This window comes from Colobus angolensis, unplaced genomic scaffold (assembly GCF_000951035.1).
Source record: "Colobus angolensis palliatus isolate OR3802 unplaced genomic scaffold, Cang.pa_1.0 Scaffold516, whole genome shotgun sequence".
NCBI classification, from domain to species: Eukaryota; Metazoa; Chordata; class Mammalia; order Primates; family Cercopithecidae; genus Colobus; species Colobus angolensis.
The window spans coordinates 23,900-38,041 of record NW_012118666.1 but is presented as its reverse complement, the minus strand read 5'-3'; the positions used below and the strand labels follow the sequence as shown (position 1 = coordinate 38,041).

At 46.1% G+C, this 14,142-nt stretch overlaps 1 protein-coding gene across 1 annotated transcript in view; it reads right to left on the bottom strand.

Annotated features, from left to right (window-relative positions):
- Window positions 1-2,030: 2,030 nt before the first annotated feature.
- LOC105525051 (general transcription factor II-I repeat domain-containing protein 2B) overlaps window positions 2,031-14,142 on the bottom strand; it is a 32,314-nt gene continuing 20,202 nt past the window's right edge. The window contains exons 9-13 of the mRNA XM_011960584.1: window positions 12,586-12,663; window positions 10,752-10,835; window positions 9,290-9,473; window positions 8,033-8,061; window positions 2,031-4,144 (exon numbers count right to left, since the gene is read on the bottom strand). Coding sequence (XP_011815974.1) covers window positions 2,541-4,144; window positions 8,033-8,061; window positions 9,290-9,473; window positions 10,752-10,835; window positions 12,586-12,663 — 1,979 coding nt within the window. The 3' untranslated portion in view covers window positions 2,031-2,540. The remainder of the gene's footprint in view (window positions 4,145-8,032; window positions 8,062-9,289; window positions 9,474-10,751; window positions 10,836-12,585; window positions 12,664-14,142) is intronic.

Below are 14,142 nucleotides of genomic sequence, written 5' to 3'. Positions count from 1 at the left end.
TCCAGGGTTCACACCATTCTCCTGCCTCAGCCTCCCAAGTAGCTGGGACTACAGGCGCCCGCTGCCACGCCCGGCTAATTTTTTGCATTTTTAGTAGAGACGGGGTTTCACCGTGTTAGCCAGGATGGTCTCGATCTCCTGACCTCGTGATCCACCCGCCTCAGCCTCCCAAAGCTGGGATTACAGGCGTGAGCCACCGCGCCCGGCCGACAAATGCTATTAAGGGAAAGATATCACTTTGGGAAGCCGAGGCAGGTGGATTGCTTGAGCCCGGAAGTTGGAGATCAGCCTGGGCAACAAAGGGAGACCCCATCTCTACAAAAAAAACAGACAAACCACAAAAATTAGCTGGGCATGGTAGCACGCATCTGTAGTCCCAGCTACTTGGAAGGCTGAGGTGGGAGGATCACTTGAACCCAGGAAGCAGAGGTTGCAGTGAGCCAAGGTCGCACCACTGCACTCCAGCCTGGGCGACAGACTGAGACCATTTCCTTGTTTCCAAAAATGAAAAAGGGAAAGATATTATTGGGTCAACAGAGAAAACTAGAGTGTGAACAGTAAACTGGATAAAATAATTGCAACAATGTTCAATTTACTAAAGTTGGTAAAGGAAACGTGATTGTGTAAGAGAATATCCCTGTTCTCAGAAAATACTCACTGAAGTATTTAGTGGTAAATGACGTATGTAACTTTCCCTTGAACGATCCAGGAAAATAATGCACATCCATTTATACACATATCATAGATACTCATAGACATTTGCTTATATGCACTTACCATAGGCACTGATTATAGACACACATACACACATATGAGTGAGAGGGAGAGGGAGGGAACGAGGGAGGGAGACAAAGTGATCGAATAATGAAACAAGGGTAAAATGTTAACGATTGAGAGTCTGGCTAAAGGGCATGTGAGTATTTTTCATACTATTTTTATTTTTGCAACTTTTATTTTTGAGACAAAGTCTCACTCTGTTGCTCAGGCCAGAGTGCAATGGCACAATCTCACTGCAACCCCGTCTCCTGGGTTCAAGTGATTCTTCTGCCTCAGCCTCCTGAGTAGCTGGGATTACAGGCGCGCACTACCACGCCCGGCTAATCTTTGTGTTTTCACAAGAGATGGGGTTTCACCATGTTACCCAGGCTGATCTCGAACTCCTGACCTCAAGTCATACACCCACCTTGGCCTCCCAAAGTGCTGGGATTACAGGTGTGAGCCACGTGCTTGGCCACAACTTTTCTGTAACTATTCGAAGTAAAAATAAATAAATAAATAAAAGTAACCACTAAACCTCAACTTACTTCGTCTAACTTTTATAGACAGAGCCTATGTTATTTGCTCTGGGGTTTTCCATTTTAAACCTGACCTTTCTGGCTCTGGGGTTTTCCATTTTAAAACTGACCTTTCTGGTTCCGGGCGAAGGCAAAGACAGATAACATAGGATTATAGTACGTCAGTATGTTTTCAACTATTTCTCCTGAAACTTGGAAACATATTAGACCATGTGGGACACCACGCAGACGGGAATGGGGGATAAATGTGTATTCATATATACTCCTCCACAAATATATATGTCTCGGGCTGGGCGTGGTGGCTCACGGCTGTAATTCCAGCACTTTGGGAGGCCAAGGCGGGCAGATCATTTGAGGTCAGGAGTTTGTGACTAGACTGGCCAACATGGTGAAACCCTGTCTCTACTAAAAATACAAAAATGAGCAGGGTGTGGTGGTGGGCACCTGTAATCCCGGCTACTCGGGAGGCTGAGGCAGGGGAATCACTTGAACCTGGGAGACGGAGGCTGCAGTGAGCCCAGATTGTGCCATTGCACTGAAACCTGGGTGACAGAGTGAGATGCCATCTCAAAAGAAACCCCAAAAACCAAAAAGCAAACATACACGTCTCTCTCCCTATTTCTCTGTTGATTGATTTAAACTTCGAGATGCCAACTACAGTGCCTATCAGGGTGGCAGGCAGGTAATATGAATGAATGAAACAGGCCAGGCATAAGAAAAGTCAAGTATCAATACTACAATAAAATTTTCTTGATTTTTACTGAGTAGTGAGGCATACAATGTCATATAAACAAGTATGATACTGCAGATTATATTTCTGATTCAAAGTGGAAAAAAAACTGAAAAAAAATGTTTAAGAATTCATTTTGTCGGCTGGGCACAGTGGTTCGTGCCTGTAATCCCAGCACTTTGTGAGGTCGAGGCGGGTGGATCACCTGAGGTCAGGAGATCGAGACCAGCCTGGCCAACATGATGAAACCCTGTCTCTACTAATACAAAAATTAGCCAGGCCTGATGGCACACGCCTGTAGTCCCAGTTACTCGGGAGGCTGAGGCAGGAGAATCGTTCGAACCCAGGAGCTGGAGGTTGCAGTGAGCTGAGATTGCGCCACTGCACTCTAGCCTGGGCAACAGAGCAAGACTCCGTCTCAAAAGAGAAAAAAATAATTCATTTTGTCATCTCCTTTGGGCCTAGAAGACTCCAGCCCTTCCCACCATAGGGCCCTGCCAGGAGTTTTCTCTCCATCATGTTGCGATGTGCAGTACAGAGTCCCACTGGGAATCCTTTAACTGGGAGCAGTATTTTGTTTTGCTCAGTTTCATAATGGAGAAGAGCTGTTCGCAGACGTAGGTGCTCCCGAACATGGAGAGAACCTTTGCGCAGTGGTGCTTGTATTTCGGGTAGCTGCCCCAGAGGTACTTGTAGAATTCTGGTATTCCCACCTTGTCGTATTTCGTCTTCAGGACCGTGTTGCATTGCAGGTCGATCACCTCCATCTGGAGCTCCTCGTGCACACTGTCGATCTTCGTGGAGAACGGGGAGCTGAACAGAGCCAGTTCGCTTTCATAGAGTTTGAAATCGGACAGCCTTTTCTGGAATTCGGCCTTGAGTTCCGCGATTTTGGCAATGTAGTTCAGACCATCGCTTTCATTTCTGGAAACCGATTTCAGGGTGGGAAAGTGAGCCAGATTATTCCTCGCCAAATGAGTCTCCCAGAGGCACAGTTTTGCTAGGAACGCCCGGATCAAGTCATACATCTGCGTGACGATTTGGGAGTGCCCTTGGAGAGAGATGTTCAAAGTGTTCAGGTGCATCGTCATGTCAACCAAGAAGGCCAGGTCTCGGATCCAATCTATGGAGCTCAGCTGAGGCAGGGGTTTCCCTCTGGACGACATGAAGGAGTCGATTTCTTCCAACGATTCGAAAAATCTCTTTAGCACCAGCCCGCGACTGAGCCACTTAATCTCCGTGTAGTACAGGAGGCTGCCATATTGGCTGTCCAGTTCATAGAGCAAGGTTGTGAACTCGCTGTGGTTCAGTCCCCGGGAGCATATCCAGTTCACGGAGTTCACTACCACGTCCATGACGTGGTCCATCTTCAGCTTCTGAGCACAGAGTGATTCCGGATGAATTATACAACAGAGGGACTTCAGTTCCGCACCCTTGCAGAACGTGGCCACCCTGCTCTTCAGTTTTGGGACAAGCCCGTTATTGGCATCCACCATCGCTGGGGTGCCAGTGGAGGCCACGCTTACTAATTTCGACCAGTCGATACAGAACTTTTTCAGACTCTTCTCAACACGCAAGAAGATCTCGTTTCCAGATTTTGTACCCGTCATGGGCACCGTGTCCAGAAGTTCTTCAGACACATCGAAGTTCTCATCGACGCCGCGGATGAATATGGCCAACTGGGTGGTATTATTTATATCCGTGATCTCATCGATTGCGATAGAATATGCCACAAAAGACCTGATTTTTTCACGTAACTTCTCCCATAAGTTCCCAGCCAGGTCCTCCACAGGCTGCACAGGGGATTTCTGGGTTGGACTTGCGTTTGCCAACACTTGTTTTTGCTCGGGACACTCAGTGTCTGATGAGCCTAAGAGATACTTTCTGAGCCCTTTTTTCAGCTCGTGAAGCTTCTCGTCACGCATTCTTTCCGTATACTGGTCGTAGTGCTTGCTATGGTTGGTTTGATAGTGGCGTCTTAGGTTATATTCTTTGGACACAGACATGCTTTGTTTGCATATGAGACATGTTGGAATATTCTGTACTTCCACGAAGAAATACGCTCTCTCCCACTTTTCTTGAAACACACGGCCCTCTTGGTCTATCTTTCGTTTTCCCACTTTTGACAGAGACACGGAGACAAAAATATTTCACTTTTCTCTTAACGTTACTATGAGGAAAACAACAGCAAATGCCTGATGAGGCACGTGAGGGAGGAAGCGGGTGGGGCGGGGTGTGATTAACAGGAGGGTGACCCACCCTGCAGAGAGGGACGACTGACCCTCAACTCCAGCAAACTGCTGCCACGCCAGCTGTGGCCAGATGTCGTCTCAAAAAAAAAAAAAAAAGAAAGAAAAGAAAAAGAAAAAAAAGAAAACCAAAATATTCTATTAAAATGCTCCATTCTTCTTCCCAAATGCATCTGACTTTTTTTTTTGAGACGGAGTTTTGCTCTGTCGCCCAGGCTGGAGTGCAGTGGCTCAATCTCGGCTCAATGCAACTTCCGCCTCCCCAGTTCAAGCAATTCTTCTGCCTCAGCCTCCTGAGTAGCTGGGATGACAGGCGACCACCAACATGCCCACCTAATTTTTGTATTTTTAGTAGAGATGAGGTTTCACCATGTTGTCCAGGCTGGTCTCGAACTCCTGACCTCAAGAAATCCACCTGCCTCAGCCTCCCAAAGTGCTGGGATTACAGGCGTGAGCCACTGCACCCACCCATAAAACTTTCATGAGTTTTATGAAAGAGCGCCTGGTTTTTCAATGTTGGCCACTATTCCTTTTTTTTTTTTTTTTTTTTGGAGACAAAGTCTCACTCTGTCATCCAGGCTGGAGTGCAGTGGTGTGATAATGGCTCACTGCAGCCTGGAACTCCCTGGGCTCAGGCAATCCTCCCACCTCAGCTCCCCAGTTGCTGGGGCTACAGGCATGCACCACCACACCCAGCTATTTTTTCTTTCTTTTTTTTTTTTTTTTTTTGTTGTAGAGCTGGACTCTTGCCATGTTGCCCAGGCTGGTCTGAAACTCCCGGGCTCAAGCGATCCACCCGCCTTGGCCTCCCAAAATGCGGGGATTACAGGAGCCACCATGCCTGGCCTCATCCTTATTTTTAAAAATACATGAGCCAAACAAAAGACACCTTTGATGAGGTTCAGCACATAGCTGTGCTTGTTACATCCAGTTTAAACAGGAATTATTTGATAATATGTTTGCATTTTCTTTTTAGAGACAGGGTCTTGTTCTGTCACCCAGGCTGGAATGTAGTGCTGCAATTATGGCTCTCTGCTGTCTCAAACTCCTGAGTTTAAGTGATCCTCCTGCTTCAGCCTGCCAAGTAGCTGGGGATACAGGTATGAGCCACTATGTCCAGCTAATTTTTAAATTTTTTGTAGAGATGGGGGTCTTGCTATGTTGCCCAGGCTGGTCTCGAACTCCTGGCCTCAAGCAATCCTCTTGCCTTGGCCTCCAAAAGTCCTGGGATTATAGGCGTGAGCATTTTAACATATTTTTTCATTTGATTCCCAAGAAAACTTTGAAATAACAGAGATGGGAATGAGCACAGACAAGGCATATGATTTTTACCTACTGTGAGTCTCAAACGACAAGGGTGACGGCCACAGAACCACACAAAACTCATACATATAAGTGTGTTCAAGTGTACAGGGGCTGCTGTTTTAGATTTAAAGAACCTGGCCACCCTTCAGGTAATCAAGGTATTTCCAGAGTACACACACATAAAAGTGCACCTTAAGAAAATGCAGGCCCTGTACAGCGGCTCATGCCTATAATTTCAGCACTTTGGGAGGCTGAGGCAGGAGGATCGCTTGAAGCCAGAAGTTCAAGGCCAGCCTGGGAAACATAGCGAGACCCCGTCTCTCCAAAAAAAAAAAAAAAAAAAAAATTAGCTGGGCATGGTGGTGCTGTCCCAGCTACTCCGGAGGCAGAGGTGGGAGAATCGCCTGAGGGCAGGACTTCCAGGCTGCAGTAAGCTATGATCACGCCACTGCACTCCAGCCTGGGCAACAGAGACCTTGTCTCTAAAAAACCCCAATAATAATAACATAAATAAATAAAACTATTATAAAAGATCAAAAAATCATTTAGCAATCAGATGCATTTGGGAAGAAGAATGGAGCATTTTAATAGAATACTTTGGTTTTCTTTTTTTTTCTTTCTTTCTTTTTTTTCTTTTTTGAGACGGAGTCTTGCTCTGTCGCCAAACTGGAGTGCAGTGGCACGATCTCGGCTCACTGCAACCTCCCACTCCCTGGTTCAAGTGATTCTCCTGCCTCAGCCTCCTGAGTAGCTGGGATTACTACTCATTACTAGTAGTAATCCCAGTGGTGGCACGCACCACCATGCCCGGCTAATTTTTGTATTTCTAGTAGAGACAGAGTTTCATCTTGTGGTACAGAAGGGTCTCCATCTCCTGACCTCGTGATCCGTCCACCTCGGCTTCCCAAAGTGCTGGGATTACAGGCGTGAGTCACCGCGCCCAGCCTACTTTGGTTTTCAAATGTTACATGAGGAGGTTCCCTGGTTGACTCACGCTTGTGAGAACACCTCTCCATATTCTACTTGACAGGATACTGATTCACTTGCAAGGGCTCCAGGGAAGATATTAAGAATATTTAACAGGGTGGGGGCGGGTAGGGAGAGGGAGAGCATCAGGAAGAATAGCTTAATGGATGCTGGACTTAATATCTAGGTGATAGGTTGATCTGTGCAGCAAACCACCATGGCACACGTTTACCTATGTTTAACAAACCTGCACATCCTCCACATGTACCCTAGAACTCAAAATAAGTGTTGAAGGGGGGGAAAAAAAGAGAACATTTAAGTAGCAGAATGCCTGGGCATTGCTCAATCAGAACAGATGCTGAGCCGGGTGCGGTGGCTCACATCTGTAATCCCAGTACTTTGGGAGGCCAAGGTAGGTGGATTACTTGAGGTCAGGAGTTTGAGACCAGCCTGGCCAACATGGCTAAACTCTGTCTCTACTAAAAAATACAAAAATTAGCCAGATGTGGTGGCACACACCTGTCATCCCAGCTAATCAGAAGGCTGAGGCAGGAGAATCGATTGAACCTGGGAGGCGGAGGTTGCAGTGAGCCAAGATCGCACCACGGCACTCCAGCCTGGGTGACAGAGCAAGACTCTGTCTCAAAAAAAAAAAAAAAAAAAGAACAGATGCTAGTCTCAGCACTGGAAGGGTTCTGGGGGGCCCCTGCTGTGCCAGGTGGAATCCCTTTTGCTTCAGCACTGTAGGGAGGTCAAGCCAAGGTCTAGAGGTGGGGAGGTACTAGAGTGGGGCTGGGGGCCAAACAGGCACTATTTATCAACTAACACAGAGGAGATCAGTACTGTGATCTTGAGCACAGCTGTGTGGGGGGCCTCAGGGGAGCCCCCACCACATAGCACACTTGAATAGTATGCCACATCGGCCATGAGCAGTGGCTCATGCCTGTAATCCCAGCACTTTGGGAGGTGAAGGTGGGCGGATCACTTGAGGTCAGAAGTTCGAGACCAGCCTGGTCAACATGGCAAAAACCATCTCTACTAAAAATACAAAAATTAGCCAGGCGTGGTGGCAAGTGCCTATAGTCCTAGCTACTCAGGAGGCTGAGGCAGGAGAATCGCTTGAACCTGGGAGGGGGAGGTTGCAGTGAGCTGAGATTGTGCCATTGCACTCCAGCCTGGGTGACAGAGCAAGACTCATCTCCAGAAAAAAAAAAAAAAAGAGTGTGCCACATCACACGTCACACTCATGGTGTGATATAGATTATGCTTCTTCAGACTGTCGTATGAGAAAAAATGCCTGGTTAATCAAACTCAAGTAACAGAGTTATCTAACTTTATCACACACAGGAAAAATAAAGCATGCATCGAAGGCTGTGTACTTGGGTCCCAGTCTCAAGGAAGCAAAGACCCTGTGGTGAGTGCCCACCCAGACACTTCCCGCGGCCCAACATTGCCAGAATGTTCTTCTCACCATGCAGAATACTCACCATTACTGAGCTCAAGCCCTGGAAGCGGCCTGAAGAGAGAGACACATTGATAAATGCAACAAGCTCACGTTTCCTCTTTTGTCCACTTAGTTTTATTATTTTTTAAATTTTTACTTATTTATTTTTCTACAGAAGAATATTTATTTATTTATTTATTTAGTTTTTTTTTTTTAAGACAGAGTCTCACTCTGTCACCCAGGCTGGAATGCAGTGGCGTGACCTCAGATCACTGCAAGCTCCGCCTCCCAGGTTCAAATCATTCTCCTGCCTCAGCCTCCTGAGTAGCTGGGACTACAGGCGCCCGTCACCACACCCGACTCATTTTTTGTATTTTTAGTTTCACCATGTTGGCCAGGCTAGTCTTGAACTCCTGACCTCAGGATATCTATCCACCTTGGCCTCCCAAAGTGCTGGGATTACAGACGTGAGCCACTGCACCGAAATTTTTGTTTTTGGTTTTTTTTTTGAGACAGAGTCTCACTCCATCACCCAGGCTGGAGTGCAGTGGTGTCATCTTGGCTGACTGCAACCTCCACATTCCAGGTTCAAGTGATTCTCCTAAGTAGCTGGGAAACACCCGGCTAATGTTTATTTTTAGTAGAGATGGAGTTTCACCATGTTGGCCAGGCTGGTCTCGAACTCCTGACCTCAAATGATCCACTTGCCTCGGCCTACCAGAATGCTGGGATTACAGGCCTAAGCTACCATGCCCAGCCTATTTATTTATTTTTGGAGATGGAATCTCACTCTGCTGCCCAGGCTGGAGTACAGTGGCGCCATGTCAGCTCACTGCAACCTCCACCTCCCAGGTCAAGCGATTCTCATGCCTCAGCCTCCTGAGTAGCTGGGATTAGAGGCACCCGCCACCACACTCGGCTAATGTTTGTATTTTTAGTAGCGACAGGGTTTCCCCATGTTGGCCAGGCTCGGCTCAAATTCCTGACCTCAGACGACCTGCCCACCTCAGCCTCCCAAAGTGCTGGGATTACGGGCGTGAGCCACCGCGCCTGGCCCCACTTAGTTTTATTGGACAAACTTTTGCGGAGTGTTAACTCTATGCTAGGTGCTGTGTGAGCTAAAACTGGGACGGGCTGCCCGTGATCACCAAGGAACAGGGACATGGAAGGAAGCAGAAGATAATGAAGTCACTGCGAGAACAAACCCCCAGCCCAAGTCATGGGGCAGACATTCCTGGGCTGCCACATGCTCACCTTGGGCAAGTCAGAGTCTCCAGATTCATTCTCTTGACTCACTTACCTGATGACTGTGAATTTGATAAACTCAGCTGCCTCCAAGATCCTCCTCATGGAACTGATTTCCAGGTAGCCGGGGGCCTTGAATACCACCCCCGGGGGCATGCCGTCAATCACCACACAGCCAGGGTTGAATGTGATCTTCCTGTAGGGAACTTTCACAGGGAAATCCACTCCAATTGCTTCACCTGTGACGGGATGAGCAGCATAAAACCAGCTGACTTTGGCTGGGTGCGGTGGCTCACACCTGTAATCCCAGCCCTTTGGGAGACTGAGGCGGGAGAATCACTTGAGGTCAGGAGTTCGAGACCAGCTATGGCTAACATGGTGAAACCCTGTCTCTACTAAAAATACAAAAATTAGCTGGGCATGGTGGCGCATGCCTGTAATCCCAGTTACACGGGAGGGACCCAGGAGGCAGAAATTGCAATTAGCCGAGATCGCCCCACTGCACTCTAGCCTGGGAGACAGAGTGAGACCCTGCCTCAAAACAAAACAAAACAACAACAACAACAAAAAACACACAAATAAAACTAGCTGAGTTTGTTCCTTACATTTCCTAAACCAGAATTTAGAAGCATCAAATGACAATACTTATAATCAGTCATTATTATTTTCCAGTGGTACTACGATGTGTGAATATAATTTTAACATTTTCAAATTGGCATGGGTAGTAGACAAACTCAGTTTCTCCATCCATTACACAGGGTTATAATGGCACCTACCTGAAAGGTTTTATGTGAGGATTAAATGATCAAACACATGTTGAGCACAAAAAATAATACCCAAGGTGAGCACTCAGTAAAACAAAGATAGCTATTATTATTATTGTAATTAGTCAATGCTACCAAGCAAAAACTCTTCTGTAAAAGACACATTGACTAATTTTTATCATAGCTCTTTCACAAAAAGATCAATTTCTTTTTTTTTTTTTTTTTCCCTGAGACAGGGTCTTGCTCTGTCGCCCAGGCTGGAGTGCAACAGTGCAATCTCAGCTCACTGCAACCTCCACCTCCCAGTTTCAAGCAATTCTCGTGCCTCAGCCTCCTGAGTTGCTGGGATTACAGGCATGCACCACCACACCTGGCTAATTTTTTGTATTTTTAGTAGAGATGGGGTTTCACCATGTTGGCCAGGCTGGACTCGAAATCCTGGCCTCAAGTGATCCACCTACCTTGGCCTCCCAAAGTGCTGGGATTAAAAGCGTGAACCACTGCGCCCAGCCAAGATCAATTTCTTGCAAGATAAAGTGTTTTGTTTTTTTTTTGTTTTTTTTTTTTACAGACCTGGGGGTCACTTTGTTGCCCAGGCTGGTCTCAAACTCCTGGGCTCAAGTGATTCTCTAGCCTTGGCCTCCTAAAGTGCTGGGATTACAGGTGTGAGCCAATGCACCTGACCAAGTATTCTTTTAAAAAGAAGTATTTTAAGTATATGAATTCTGGATATAAAAAGATATAAAAACTTACCAAATTTTCGGCTAAAGAGGTCATTAACTTGTTCTCTTAGCTGTTTAATCTTTTCAATGCTTGATAATCTTTCCTTCTCATTATCTAAAAATAATTAAACAAATAAACAAACCAAGGTTATTCATGTATTTTCTCCCAAGAAAGCTGTTGGGAGAAATGCCTGTTAGCACCCAAGAAAGTGCTTTACCTGGATTGTTATTCAGTTTGCTTTTAGCAATAATTAAGCATTTTGGAAATTTGGAAATGGAAGCCATTATAGATAATACAGAATTTTCCAAATCATAACCCTATATAAACATACTACATATTACTTTTAAGGAGTATTTTCAATATCATATAAGATAAGGATGTTTACTTTCACCACCACTTTTCAGCCTTAAAATATAAATCTTAGCCAATGAAATATGACAAGTAAAAGGAATAAGAGGTACTAGGATTAGAAGGAAAGGTATATTTTTCTTTTCTTTCTTTATTTTTTCTTTTCTTTCTTTCTTTTTTTTTTTTTTTTTTGAGGCTGAGTTTTGCTCTTGTCGCCCAGGCTGGTGTATAATGGTGCAATCTTGGTTCACTGCAAACTTCTGGGTTCAAGCAATTAATTGCACCCCTCCCAGATTCAAGCGATTCTTCTGCCTCAGCCTCCTAAGTAGCTGGGATTATAGGCGCCCGCCACCACACCTGGCTAATTTTTGTATTTTTAGTAGAGACGGGGTTTCACCATGTTGGGCAGGCTGGTCTCGAACTCCTGACCTCAGGTAATCCACCTGCCTCAGCCTCCCAAAGTGCTGGGATTACAGGTGTGAGCCACCGCACCCAGTCTATTTTTCTTTGTTTTTTGTTTTTTAGAGACAGAGTCTCACTGTGCTGTGCAGGCTGGTCTCAAACTCCTGGGCTCAAGTGATCCTCCTGCCTCAGCCTCCCAAAGTGCTGAGATTACAGGCACATGCCACCATGCCTGGCCCTTTTTTTGTTTTTATTTTTTAGATATTTTTCAACACTTTAAACCTTTATTTACTTTTGAATAACTAAAGCAATCACATGGCTCAACACTGAAGAAGAGTAATATACAGAAACATCTCAACATCTCAAATGTCTCTCTCCCATCCCTATCTCAGCTGTCAGTTTCCTTCCCTGGAGGAACTATGTTATTAGATTATCTTGTATATTTCCAGATATATTTTACATACACATATTCAGAAAAGAAGATTGTTATTATTATTATTTATTTTTTTGAGACGGAGTCTCGCTCTGTTGCCCAGGCTAGAGTGCAGTGGTGCAATCTCGGCTCTCTGCAAGCTCCACCTCCCGGGTTCACGCCATTCTCCTGCCTCAGTCTCCTGAGTAGTTGGGAATACAGGTGCCCGCCACCATGCCCGGCTAATTTTTTGTATTTTTAGTAGAGACAGGGTTTCACCGTGTTAGCCAGGATGGTCTCGATCTCCTGACCTCGTGATTCACCCATCTCGGCCTCCCAGAGTGCTGGGATTACAGGCATGAGCCACCGTGCCCGAAAGGAAGATTATTAAAGATGGGCAACAAAACATTTCACCTCTGCGGCCAATTCCAATTCAGCCATAGCTGGTGCTTGGTGCTGCCTGCTCTGAGATGCATTTTCCAGGTAATGCCCGGGCTTGGCCAGGAGAAGCAAAATATCTGATTAACAATGTCTGATACGAGCAAGATGCTTGGTGTGTAGCAACTTGCAGCATATTTTATATTCCCAAACTGTCATTTCTTAGTTGTCAGGGTGAACTAAGTGAAAAATGACAGGTCCAAGAGACCGCCCTATGTCAAAAAAGAATTCAGACAAAAGGAAAAATGTAACATTAGTCCATACCTGGAACAGTCACTTGAACGATGTTAAGATCTTCAATACCTGCTGCAGAGTTTGTAACATTGGATGAATTTGTGTTTCCTTAAAACAGAGGTTGAAATTTAGAATTTACCAAGAATAAAGCCAATTCGCCTTTAAATATGTCTAAGTACTGCTTTGATCAGAAGCCCAGACTGATTTTTTTTTTTTTTTGAGACAGGTTCTTACTCTGTCATCCAGGCTGGAGTGCAGTGGTATGATCCTAGCTCACTGCAGCCTCCACCTCCCATGGTCAAGTGATCCTCCCACCTCAGCCTTCTGAGTAGCTGGGACCACAGACATGTATCACCATGCCTGGCTTTTTTTTTTTTTTTTTTGAGATTGAGTCTATCACCCAGGCTGGAGTGCAGTGGTGCGATCTCAGCTCACTGCAACCTCTGCCTCCCAGGTTCAAGCGATTCTTATGCTTCAGCCTCCCGAGTAGCTGGGATTACAGGAGCCCACTACCACACTCAGCTACTATTTGTATTTTTTTAGTAGCGATGGAGTTTCATCATGTTGGTCATGCTAGTTGAGAACTCCTGACCTCAACTGATTCACCTGCCTGGGCCTCCCAAAGTGCTGGAGCCACCACACCCGGCTCTAATTCTTGTATTTTTAGTAGAGACGGGGTTTCGCTGTGTTGGCCAGGCTGGTCTTGAACTCCTGGCCTCAAGGGATCCACCTACCTGGGTCTCCCAAAGTGCTGGGATTACCCAGGTGTGAGCCACCACACCCAGCTCTAATCTTTGCATTTTTAGTAGAGATGGGGTTTTGCCATGTTGGCCAGGCTGGTCTCGAACTCCTGGCCTCAAGGGATCCACCCACCTGGGTCTCCCAAAGTGCTGGGATTACAGGTGTGAGCCACCACGCCAGTCTTAAATCACACTTTCAACTTCACTTCTTTTAGATACTCGCACTTAAACTGAGTTCACCAGCTGCAGGCCTGAGCAGTTACTTTTGATATCTGTCTGTCCACTCCAGTAGGAAAGGGGCTACGTCTGAGTGAATCGTCCTTTCCTTTCCATTCTCCCCGCTTAGGTACCCTCCACCCTTCATTCTTTCCTCACTTGAACACAGCACAGATGAGGCCCAGTTGTGGGTCAGTGTTAATGTGAAAGACTTAAAAAAATTTTAATTTTAATTTTAATTTTTAGAGATGGAGTCTTGCTCTGTTGACCACGCTGGAGTGCAGAGGCATAAACACAGCTCACTTCAGCCTCGAAATCCTGGGCTCAAGCGATCCTCCCACCTCAGCCTCCCAAGTAGCTGAGACTACAGGTGTGTGCCACCATGCCTGGCTAATATTTTTGTTAGTTTGTTTTGAGGCAGGATCTCACTCCCATCATGCAGGCTGGGGTATTGTGGCACAATTACGGCTCACTGCAGCCTCGACTTCCCTGGGCTCAGGTGACTGGCCCACCTCAGCCTCCCAAATAGCTGGGACTACAGGTGTGTGCCACCATGCCCTGCTAATTTTTTGTATTTTTAGTAGAGACAGGGTTTCACTACGCCCAGGCTGGTCTCAGACTCCTGGGATCA